The sequence below is a fragment of the Lissotriton helveticus genome, chromosome 9 (genome assembly GCF_964261635.1).
Source record: "Lissotriton helveticus chromosome 9, aLisHel1.1, whole genome shotgun sequence".
Taxonomy (NCBI): domain Eukaryota; kingdom Metazoa; phylum Chordata; class Amphibia; order Caudata; family Salamandridae; genus Lissotriton; species Lissotriton helveticus.
The window spans coordinates 77,228,078-77,241,073 of record NC_136070.1 but is presented as its reverse complement, the minus strand read 5'-3'; the positions used below and the strand labels follow the sequence as shown (position 1 = coordinate 77,241,073).

Sequence of the window (12,996 nt, the reverse complement as noted above, 5' to 3'; positions counted from 1 at the left end):
ATTAATGGGTTGGGGCCTCCAGCATTCTGACTGAGCATCTTGTTGAAATATATATATATATATATACTATTGAATCTCTTCAATCAATCTTTCTTTGTGTATCTTTAATTGATTGACATGATCTTGTATTTGGAAACTAGAAACTTTCAAGTCCAGGATCTGCGATGACGGTGGAGAGGCAACAGCATTCACTGGTGTGGCAGAATCATTCTCTCCTGCAACATGTAGATCTGATGAGCAAGAATTAAACTCTATAAGTGTTTAATTAAACTCTATAAGTGAGAAGAGTCTCTGGTAAAATGTTAATATATTTCCCAGGGCCTGGGCAATCACCATGTGTCCTTTGGTAGACACCACTTGGAAAGGTTCTGCATCAAATGGAGCATCAGATTTTCGATTCCACATCTGGTGTGCAAGCACATGATCACCTCTTCTGGAGACAATGTTTTTCAGAAGTCATCTTTTGTCAGCCTAAGCTTTGATCTTTTGTTTATGAACCAAGTCCTTCTCATGAGTTGCTCTCTCATCTTTCTTTCTCTGATTGGTCCACTGAGGGATCTTGATTGTTATTGCTCTCCTTCAATGTTGCAGGACTTTCACTTGTGGTTGAGTGGGGTGTGAACGATAAGCTCTTAAGGTAGAATTTAATACAGTTTTTAAATCGAGCTTTTCAAAAGTAGTGTGCTGCACTGCTTTCTTTAGCATACCCATAAAACGCTTAACAAGTCAGTTGGCCTGAGGACTCAGAGGTGTGATGTTCTTATGTTTTATATTCATATGCTCTTAGAAATCTTTGAATTGACGACAGAGATGCCATCCAGTCTCTAAATGAATCTTGAATGGTAGTTAAGAGATCCTCAATTAAAGAAAATCACAAGTATTTGTCCACAATCACATCAGGTGATGACCATTGTTAAGTGGACCAAAAAAGTAAATGGCTACTCTCTCTCAAGCATGCTTCGAGAGTTCTGACATGTTTACGGTGTGTTGAGTAACTTTAGTAGAAAGGCAGTTGCACACATGAGAGGTTTTGCTTCCTTTTCAACCTGCTCATCAAGAAGAGGAAATCAGGCTCGGTCTCGGAGAGCTCGTTTTGTGGCAGCGATTCCACGATGTCCTTCATGGACCACTTTAATCATTTCTGCTGCAGACTCTCCGAAATCAAGATTCTTGACCCTCACTACATAACTCCTTCTTGAGTTATGGGCAGTTCATCTTTGATATTTTTGTATTTTTAATATTCATGACCACTGGTGAGAAGTTGAGGGTGTTGGTTCCATGACTGATATGTGATTATATCTTCCAACTTTAGCATATCATTACAATGGGTCACGGCAGTGATAATCTGGGCTAATGAAATGGCAGCTGGTATGTTGGAATTTACACTGAAATTGATATAGGCTTCAGCCTTCTTGGATGGAGTACCATGGCTCGCTGGAAAAGTAGTCAGCAGGGTTCTAATCCTTCCCTGGACAATGCACAATGTTATAATTGTTCTCTTGTAGTCATAGTCCCCATTGTTTGATGTAAGTAGGCATCTTGGGCTTTGGATTTCCAAATATAGTTAGTAAAGCTTGATGATCAGTGAACAGCATAAAAGGATTTTCATACAGGAATACTTGGAAATGTTCCCAAGACCATTCCATGGCCAATTTTTCTTTTTCAGGTTGTGATTAAGCACATTCTGTGTTGGACAAACTCCTACTTGCATATGCCACAATATGCCTTTGAGTAGTAGGGTGTCCGCTGTGCTGTGCAAGGATGGCCATTTACCCGACTAGGCTAGCGTTGACAAAAACCTCTGTATGAAACTTCGGATTGAAATATGCCATTTCTGCAGCATTCTCAATGGCTTTCTTACTTCATGTGACCAATGAAAAGGATTTTTTTTTTACATCATCTCTCTCAATGGAGCAGTTACAGTGGCAACGTCTTGCATATATATCTGGAACAGTAGCTGGCCATGCCAAGAAATGAACGCACCATGAAACATCTTGTGGGGGACAGTGCTTCTACTTTAGCAGGATTCAGTGTCATACTCCTATCAGAAAAGATATGGCCAAATCATTTTAACTTTGTCTTGTGTAACTCACATTTATCTGCATTCAAAGTCAAACCTGCATCTGCAAGTAAAGCACATACTTGTGTGAGATCTTTATCATGCTCTTTTCGTGTAGCTCCGAAAACGAATATGTCATTGCAATAACTGAACGCATTCATGACAGGCTGTATGATTTGTAGAATGACTTCTTGAAAATGTTCTGCAGATGATAACACACCAAAAAGTATTATTTTTATCGAAACAAACCAACATTTGTAGATAAGATTGTAATGTACCTGCAATTTTCAAGTTCCAACTGATAATAACCTTTATTCAAATCAAGGCGAGAGAACACTTTGGCATGATTTCATTGTGTTGTTAAGTCAACAATGTGTGGTCTGGATGTCATTCTCGTTCAATTGCCTTATTTGCCTGACACATGTTAACGCATATATGCACATCTCCTTCAATGTCCGTTCTTTGCACTACCACTATGGGAGAATCTTATGGCATGGCACCAGTAGACCAATAAATGATAAATGATGATAAATGATGAAGTAGCGATTCAGGTACTTTCTCAACAGCATCTTGTAAATAAAAAGAAATGTGTCTATGCCTTTGAGCAACAGGATATACATCCTTATTAACATGCAGCTTTACTTTGATAGTCTTAAACTTTCCTAATCCATGAAATAATGAAGGGAATTGACTTACTATTTCATTGTGTGCATTGATGTTGTAGTGTACAGAAATCATTTCCTTATCAGCAGCTATGCTGAACCTGAGTAGACAGGCACTTGAAGCTGTACCTTGAAGCATATGGATGGGTCTTTGCACATTTATTTTCTTGTGGCTCATCGTCACTATAAATTAACCTTGTCTTTTTAAGGGCGTCAATGTAGCCCTTGTATACACTTTGGTTTTCAATAGCGTAAGTTGCAGTAATGGATACAATTCATTATATTTATCCTCTGACATAATGTATATCGAAGCACCACTGTCGATGGTGAAAGGTACTGAGCAACCATTTACTTTCAGTGTAATCTATGATAAGGTTTGAATGACTTTGGTGCTTGGGCATGTCAACTTTTCTTTGACTGACATATTTCTTCACATGCGGTCAGTCCAGCGTGTACAAGCTTTTCTGAGATAAACATCAACAGGGCACAATCACCTTCTTCACTTTCACTTGACACATATCTAGACAAACTGTTTGATGATGATTTAGATGGCAATCAACTTCGTTCAATGTCAATTTGTCTTAACTGATGTCGCCGCTTGACCCTGTGGGTGCACATCGAACGTTACTTCTGGAACAATCCGTTGGCCATTTTGCCTTTGCGCCGTGATGCACTTGCTTTTCCCTTCACTTTGCAAACCATCACAAAATAGTTCTCCTTCCCACAACCTTTACATATCTTTCCAATGGTAGGACATTTGCCTTTGTGTTGAAATGAAAATCCACATCTAAAACACAACGTCTTTTTACCTGTAGACATCACCTTGTGTCCTTTAGACTTTGGTTTACTTTTCACACTCATGACTGATTCATTCTGGGCACCTCCGGCCTCCACGTCAGCAGCTTGTCTATCAGCACACTCTTCAGCTCTAGCGCCATTTACACTCACTCCAGACTAAGAGTTTCTCTCAGCATTCGTCATCTGAATGAATCTGACGAGCATCCATCATTAACTCTTAGACATATAGCTTCTTCGTCATTAAATACATTAAACTTACAGTGTTTTATGAGTGTGTCGAGTCTTTCCACAAATTCATCAATGGTTCACTAACTTTCTGTTGTCTGACAGGAAAATGTATCTTTCAGAATCTACATTCTCCATTACATTGAATTTAAGATTCAAAGGGGCCCGATGTAGGTAAAACACATTTACCGATTTTTAAATACCGAATCGTACCGAATCGGTATTTCCAAATCGGTAAATGATATGTAGATAAAAAAAATCGGAATTTTACCGAATCGGTACAATTCGGTATCGTGAGTCGATACGCACCGATTCGGCAAGTACCGATTCGGTATAGACAGAATCTGCCAATACCGAATCGGTAACTACCGAATCGGAAATAGCAATACACCCCATGGGCCAAAGGACCAATAGGAACGCGGCATTAATACCGAATCGGTAGTTTCCGAATCGGTAAAATCCGATTCGGCAATTACCGATTCGGTAAATGACGATTCGTCGATCAAGGAAACTGAAACTATTGACATCAGCCAATGAGGTGGAAGCACCCTCCCCCACAGGGTGTGGCAAGCCAGGTGCAACTCATCAGAACTTTCTGGAGAGGCAGCCTGAGCTGAGCAGCCACAGTGAGCAGCAGTATCCAGATCCCTGTGAAACATGGCAAGCAGCTCTGAGAGCCAGAAGGCTGAGCGCAAGCGGAAGAGCAAATTCAGCACCATGGAGCTGCAAGTGTTGGTGGAGGAGGTGGTGAGGGTACACAGGCAGCTGTATGGAAGGCTGTCCCTCACTGTTCCAGAGAGCACTAAGAGGAAGCTGTGGATAGAAATTGGGGAAAGAGTAAACGCTGTTGGTGTCACCCACAGGAGCCTGGACGACCTCAAAAAGAGGTTCTACGACATCCGCGGCGTCACAAAGAGGAAACTGGCCGAGCTGCACAAGCAGGCTGGACTAACTGGTGGAGGCAAGAACCGGGCGCCACCCCTCACTGACCTGGAGGAACTTGTGGCCACTACCATTGAGAGCGCGAGTGTTGTGGGAATTGGGGACCTGGATAGCTCATCCCGAGCTACAGCTACAGGTAAGAAGCATGCGCAACTTGACACACCATACGGGACACCTCCCCTTTAGACCCAATGCACAGCCAAACCCCAGCCCAGTACTGCTAGCAACAGACATGAGCAATGCATCATGCTAAATGTAGTCAGCAAAAGTACCCAAAAAATGCCACTGCAGAAGCATATTAAAAATAACTTTAATACTGCATCAAAGTATTTGTAATGAGATGTGCAATGCTTTAATGGTAGTGACTGTAATACATTAGCACTGAGTTGACAAATGCCTCTTTATACCTAGGGGCACCATCAGGCGGGGGAGCAGCAGCTACTCAAGCACCAGCTCCAGCACCATCAGCCAGTGCGGTGGCAGTGCCAAGCACCAGTGTACATACACAGGAGGAGGACAACAGCAGTGCCCTGGGCAATGAGGAAGACACTGGACATTCCCTCACATTTCCACACTCCCCCCGACTGTCTCTGTTTCAGACGCCCCCATTGCAGTTCTCCCCGGAGAACTCACCACCACAGAGCCACCCTGCACCTGCCACATCTCCTGCCAGGAGGATAATTGTTGCTCCATTAAACATCATGGAGGGAGCAGCGGGTCAGGCTCCAGCACAAAACCCTGTAACACCTGTGTCACCCCAGCACACACAGCAGGGCAGCAGAAATCCCCGGAGGCCACGTGCATCCAGCAGTCCACTTCCAGCACAGGAGGGCCGCGTGTTCCTAGGGCTGGAGGGCAGTATGGTCAGAATCCAGAGAATGCAGGCAAAATCAATCTTGGCCTGCCATCGCCAGTTGCGGCAGCACAACCTGCAGATGGGGGAGATGGCACAGGGATTCAAAGCATTTGTTGATAGCAACAAGGACATTGCAACAGGTATTGGGCGAATGACCACTGCCATCACCCAGCTCTGCAATAAAATGGATGAACATGAACACTGTCGCCGCAGGGATGCCCGCATGCAGAATAGGTCTATGAACCGCCTTGCTGCTGCAACCGCCCAGCTATGCCAACGTGGGGCAAACATGGAGGCCAGCCTCACCCAGAACATGTCAGAGGTGACTAGGGGCATGGGCCGCATTACCACCGCCATGGAGACACTACTGATATCTAACACAGTTGTCAATCCCGCCCTGGGCCTGGGCGAGGCTGGGGACAGCAGCAGCCGCAGCAGCCCGGCCAGCGCAGTGTCTGAGCCGCTGAGGCTGCTGGTCATACAGAAGGGGGTGAGCCACATCCTAGTGGGGCTGCTAAGCGCAGCAAGAAATAAGACTGCCAGGGCGGGTGAGGCAACCCGCACAATTGACATTTAACCACATCTTGTTTACCTTTTGTTTTGTTGCACATCAGTGCAGTAACGTTGTTGCAACATTATTAAATTTCCTTTTGGAAAACATACATTGACCTGTTTGTGCATCTGTACTCACTCAGAAATAGTTGTCTGTTATCTCCTGACGCCTGTATCTGCCGTCACTTGGTGCAGAGACTCCAGCAGGTTGTGGTAGTGGCACAGCATTGTCATCGTCAGGGTCCTCGAAGTCGGACAACTCAACCTCAGTGCCTTTCCTGACTGCAAGGTTGTGCAACATTGCACAGACAGCAATAATCTTGCAGCAGGTGATGGGGGTATATTGCCTTGCACCTCCGCTCTTGTGCAGACATCTGAACCTGCTCTTCCAGATGCCAAAGGTCCTTTCCACTACATTCCTCGTGCTTTTGTGGGCACGGTTGTACCTCCTTTGGCTGGGTGTTGAGGTGTTGAGGTAGGGGGTGAGAATGAACGAGCGGAGGGCATATGCACTGTCGCCTAGAAGGAAAAGGGGTGACATTACTCACATGCACACATGTACTTCACACTGCTATTTAGGTTATGGGGGTCTGACACTGTGTCTTACCTAGGAGGTATCCTTCACCAAATTCCCCTGCCATCAGCCGTGCATAAATTCCGCTATTCTGGAAGATATAGGAGTCGTGGGTACTCCCCGGAAACTTCGCAACCAGGTCAGTGATGACACACTTGGCATTGCAAATGACCTGGACATTTATGGTGTGCCGTGACTTCCGATTGCGGTATACGTATTCCGTGTCAGCAGGGGGGCAAATCGGAATGTGTGTGCCGTCTATGCAGCCAATGATGTGGGGGAATCCTGACATCTGGTAGAAGTCTGCTTTAGTCTGTACCAGTTCTGCATGGGTTGCAGGGAAGGAAATGTACTGGTCCATCCTCTGGATCATGGCGTCAAGGAACTTGTGGAAGAACCTTGACAGGCTGCTCTGGGTCACCCCTCCTGCCACAGCAACTACACTTTGATAGCTGCCAGACGCCAGCAGGTGTAGGCAGCATAGCACCTGCACATGCACAGGGATTGCGTGTGCCCTTGGGGTGGGGTGCTGCAACAGGGGTTGGAGGTCCCTAATGAGGTCTCTGATGGTCTCTGGGTCCAGCCTGTACCTCTGTAGGATCTCTGCATCTGTCAGCATGAACAGGGTGATCCGCTGTCTATACACCTGCTCCTGTCTCAGCCATTCCCTCTCTCCTTCCTGCTGTAGCCGTAGCCGTCTTGCTATGACATAGAAAGCTGCCATGTTGCAAGTAGAACTGCATTTTGGGTCCTTTTTTATAGGTTGCACCTGGTTACCACCTGATTCCAATCCATGGTAATTTCCGACTCTGAAATACCGAATTTGAGGCAAATTCGGTATTTCAGTGCTTACCTACATCTCATTCTTCAGCTTTTCACAACGAATCGGATTATCACCGATTCGGTAATTATACCGAATCGGTACGTTCACGATTCTGTAAAATCACCGAGTCGGTAGAATTCCGAATCGGAAAAAAGTAGGAATCTGAAAAGTCTCCGATTCGGTATTCTACCGATTCGGAGATTTTTCAGATTCCTACTTCTTTCCGATTCGGAGTTCTACCGACTCGGTGACTTTCCGATTCGGTAAAATCACCGATTTTGCCGGATTTCGGCCTCCTACATCCCGATGTCTCAATTCCGATCGGTAACGGCCGAAAATACCGATTTTCGGCCGTTACCGACCGACCTACATCGGGCCCAAAGTTTCTTTAATCTGACGGTATGTGATTTCTTCGTCAGTTCACAGCATCTTTCTTATGAATTCTTTTACACCATCACCAACAAGAGTTTTGAGTTATTTGATCATTATTTTGTTATCAGTTTCTTCAAGTGCATCAATAAAATCTTCAAATGTCTCTGTCCACACAGTCCATCTATCGTCAATAGTTTGCTTTTTGGCGGTATCAAAGGTGGGGATTGTTTCAAAAAGCCAGTAGTATTTTGACTCTTTATGGGAGTGGCGGTTAGAGATTCCTCAGAGGTTGTCGGTTGTCCTCTAGAACCTTCACCATCTGAACCATTTCTGAGGCCCTGCAATGGATCGGCCTCCGACTTGTACTGGACAGTCCGTGGTATGGCGACCTCCTTCTTAGTCTCCATCGGATAGAAGATTTGCATTTTGATAATCCTTATTTGAGCCTCTTTGGAAGACATGTGCATTGTTTGCCAGTTGTAATTGTGTACATATTTATTGCCTATGGTATGCCTATTGCCTTGTGGCAAAGCTTGTGTTCAATACAGTGGCCCTGCACTGGTTATTTTGATAAGTCAGTTACAAAGAATATAGGCCGGATTGCTTCACTTAGAAAGGATAACCATAGGCCTGATATTTTATTATGAAAGGTTATGACAAAGGCAGTAGGTCTAATTTTTTTAATAGTGTGAAGGTTCCGAAAGTGGTCCAAAGTCATGGTGCAGGTTCATAGGGATCCCCACAGCGGCCTTTTTCCTCCAGTGAGAATCACGATCAGGACACATTTCTTGCTTGGTCTTTGTGGTCCCCTCTGGCATATGGGGTCATCGTCTCTCCACTGCACAAGGCTTCGACCTGATTGGCACTGTAGATTTCCTCATTGTGGCCCCTCCTGGCACACATGATTGCCTGCTCACCACCGCACAAGGTCTACAGCCCTCTCAGCATGCAATCCTTTCACGGTGGCCCCTCCTGGCTTACCGGGTCACCAACTTTCCACCGTACATGGGCAACAGCTTACTCCTTATGGCGATCTCTTCACAATGGCCCCTCTTGGCATACAGGGTCGCCATCTCATGCACATGGGTAATGACCCGTTTGGCACAGTGAAGATCACATCTTACCTCACGGCAGCCCTCTACTGGCATACGAGGATCTCCGACTTTCCTTGTACATGGGTGAGAACCTGATTGGTGCAGCAGCCATCTCCTCAGACCTCACTAAGGGAATACACTCAACAAGACTCCCCACTGGACTTCGCTCCCCCCAATGCTCTCCTTTTCCTCATATGGCACACTACTCTTGGCAAGCAAGCAGGCGCTGGTTCTCTAGACCCCAAGGGCAAGTGGTCTTGGTTTCCTCTGTTATATCCCCTCACCCAGCTGAAAGACTAGCAGACCTGGTCACAAAGTGTTGTAGGCTTCTCTTCCTCACACAGCCTCACCAGCTGCTTGACAGCTGACAATTTTTGGGGTCTCAAGCGACCCTTTTTATACTCCATTTCCAGACACCAAATGTGATTTAGAGTTTGAGTCTTTGAAGTTTATGTTAAGGGTCTGCTTTATTTTGAAGTGCGTATTCTTCTGCCCTCTCTTCCCCCAGAAAGCAGTCTCACAGCAGGAGCGACTCCAAACCTCATAACCCCACAACACTGGCCAGGTGAGTGACAAGGAGGTCACACCTTGATGTCAGCTACAGTGACATGTGTATCAAAACGTTACCACAGTGCCCCAAGCCATTCTCTTCATGATTCTCTTATCAGGGCCATCTCCTTCCTGAGATGTGCCAAGGCCTCTTCCTCGTGACCTCTCACTGAATCAAAGACCACCTTTTGAAGTATAATGGGAAAGCTGACTCTGCAGCGTGTCTCACCCAGCTTACAGTAATTTAGCAATACACAAATTCTGCTAAATCCTCCTGTCTAAACATTCAGCAATGGCTCTCCCAAAATGGAACCCAAAGTCAGCCATGCACTGTACCATTCACAGGCACACATACACCCAGTACTTGCATATAGAATGTATGCACTGCTGTACATCCTTCATGTATGGTACTGATCGCATGCACACATATACTCAGCACATGCATATAACATACACACACAGCACAGTACTACATTACCCCTGTATTGTACCACTCACAGGCACACATATATACAGCATGTGCAGTGGCGGCTCCTCGAGGGAGTGCTGCTGGGCGAGGCGGGGGAGGAGTAGGGTGGGGGGTAGGAAACTCCGGAATGCGGCCGAACGGCGTTGTGTATATAAAAAAATAAATAAAACAAATTACATGGCGCGCTGCATCGCCGATTTGGCATTGCAGTGCGCACAATGTAATTCATTTTATTTATTCATTTATCCACACATCTCCGTTTGACCTCATTCCGGAGTTTCCTACCCCCACCCTGCCCCTCCCCTGCCCCGCCACCCCACAGTACTCCCTCGAGGAACCGCCACTGAGCACATGAACACCACACATGCACTGTGCAGCACTACACACGAAACCGATGTAGGCCCAGGGTGAGTTAAGCACACAGCAATAGAACTTTAAATGAGTGAGCCTGTAGGTCTCTCTCCAGTGACACAGGTAAATAGGACTGTTCACTCCTACTGATACTACACGGTATGCTGCCACCACTGTACTCATGCTGCTTAAATCCTGTTAAAGGCAGTGGCCTTTCCCCACTATGAGGGTAGCGCTTTGGGCACCCCTCCTGATCCAAGAAGACCACAGATGATTGTCACTGTGATAATCCTTATTAGGCCCTTTTAGGAGGGGTAGTATTTTTTTGGCAACAGTCATTTTGTACAAATGTGTCCCTTCCTGATAGTCTGCCTGATAGTTGCTTTGTAGGGAAGATTAAGCTCCAAGTTATAGGAACAAGTTTTTGTCATGGCAACAAAACAGTGACGAAGGCTTTAGGCATGACTGGTTCATGAAGAAACATTAAGTTAGATGTTATAGGTCTGATCTATTTATTTTGTGAAGTTAGATTAAAGGCAGTAGGCCTTACATATTTATTATGAAAAGTTACGTTGAAGCCAGTACACCTCTTGGGTAAATTCATCTTATACTGTGTTAATTTGCCAAATTTAATTTGTACCATATTTGTAATGTTATGAGTGTATGTCTGATAGCTGCCTTGTGAGAACGTTTATGCTCAATTCTACAGGTTTGAGTTTGATATGGTGACAAGCTACTGCCTAAATATATTGGCCTAATAGGATCATTAGGAAACATGTTGCCAGATGCAGCAGGTCTAATCTCTTTATTAAGAAATGTTGTAATGAAAGTGGGAGGTCTCAGTCTTGAATGTGAAAAGCAAATGTTAAAACCAGTATGCCTCTTAGAGTGGATTGTTATTATATTTGTCAAAACCAGTACACACATATTTTGTTACTTAAACAATCTCACAGATTATGTGGGGGTTAAGGGGGTTGGTGTTGATTACCCTCTCTAACCCTGAAAATGTTCGACCATCAGGGCATGACAGAAGATTTGCACTGTGAGAATCCTTATAAGGCCCACTTAGGAGGGGGTTATATGTTGTTTGGCCAACTGTAATTGTATACATATTTGTAATTTGTTCCATGCATGCCCAGTGTTTGTCTTGTAGCAAAGCTTATGCTCAATACCGAATGCCTGCGTTGGTTATGGTGACAAGCCAATTATGAATCCTACAGACTTGTGTGGTTAATTAGACATTTTAAGTTAAGTTAGATGTTTTATGGTTATTCTGTTTATCGTGACAAAGGCAGTAGGGCTTACATATTGATAGCAAAAACATATGAAAAAGAGGATAGGTATTTAAAGATAGATTCTTGTTACCCTGTGTTAAATCTGTAGACAGTTAGATGAAGTCTGACACATAGTGTCGGTAGTAGGTAGTAGGTAGTAGGTAAATGATTTGGTACCCAATCTGCCAAGCCCTATGGGTAGAAGAATTGCATTTGAAAATCCATGCGATGATTCACAGTTGTATATCGTTTTACGAACAGCAATTATCTAACTGTTTTTTAAATGCTCAGCATAGTCTTTAGCCCTGTGTATGTCTGACATGAGAGCTTTATCTATCGCCTAGCCACTTGATAAAAGAAAAATCATATACATACATGCATGCATTAACATAAATAGAGGGCCGTTGGCTCAGTGGCTCAGTCCTCTTCAGCCATTGGTCTGTTTGAGTGTCATTCACATTCTTTCTCCGCCAATGACAGCACAAAGCATGGAGCAGTGGGTTAGCCCATTTTAACTATTGGCTCTTTTGCCCTATGAGTGACTACACTTTGCATGATCACATGTGCACATCCACCTGAAATTGTGTTTCCCCAGTGCCAGGGCTTGTGTACCAAGCACTTTAGTTTAGTAGTTTCCCCTTTTATATGTCCCCCTTTTTAGGTCTCGCGACCTATCAATGCTCGCATGCGCATTGAGCGGAGCGAGAATTCAAGTGCTCAAAATCCTCGTCAAACTGTAGTGTAGTTCCTATTATCCCAATAGGCTCTGCGCATTGGAATAATATCTTCAATAGTATAGACCTAGGACAGAGGTTAACTAGGTCTTCTACTGACGATATTAGACTTAAAGTTTTGTGTTTGCCAGCTAGCTCAGAGTTCACTAGAAACTTTCTCGAATAGGCAAGGAGGATTTTAACCTCCCTGGATAGACAAGAAGGGATTTAGTTTCTGACAACCATAGAACATGACAACTTTGCTCTCCCCTAATCAAGAGTGTATCTCTAGAGTCGTGTGAAAACAAAAGACAACTTATTTCACTCAGTCAGTTCAGTGCATTCTTAGTTTCACCAGATTGTAGAGAAAAGGAAGAGACGGGCGTGTTCAATAAAAGAAGGTATTTATTGATCAGTCTCTTTTCTCGTACAAGAGAAATGGATCGCTACTATTGCAATACTTATAGTTAAGTAAAGTGCATACAGTAAAGACAGAATTATAAAATAATACTGTAAAAGCATTGATATGGTTTCTGAGCCATATGATACTTTAAAATGGATAAAATATATACATACATATATACATTGACTAATCGTACTCAACTGGTGCTTCTAAGTACGCCTACCCCAGTGTACCTGACCTAAGCCTAATACGTGGGCGGGAGTAGATAAGTAGCAGTTTA

At 44.3% G+C, this 12,996-nt stretch overlaps 1 protein-coding gene across 1 annotated transcript in view; it reads left to right on the top strand.

The window, feature by feature from the left end:
• Window positions 1-4,354: 4,354 nt before the first annotated feature.
• The window catches only part of LOC144783133 (t-SNARE domain-containing protein 1-like), a 54,307-nt gene continuing 45,665 nt past the window's right edge, over window positions 4,355-12,996 (top strand). The window contains exons 1-2 of the mRNA XM_078662269.1: window positions 4,355-4,822; window positions 5,098-5,220. Of these exons, the coding sequence (XP_078518395.1) occupies window positions 4,402-4,822; window positions 5,098-5,220 (544 nt within the window). The 5' untranslated portion in view covers window positions 4,355-4,401. The remainder of the gene's footprint in view (window positions 4,823-5,097; window positions 5,221-12,996) is intronic.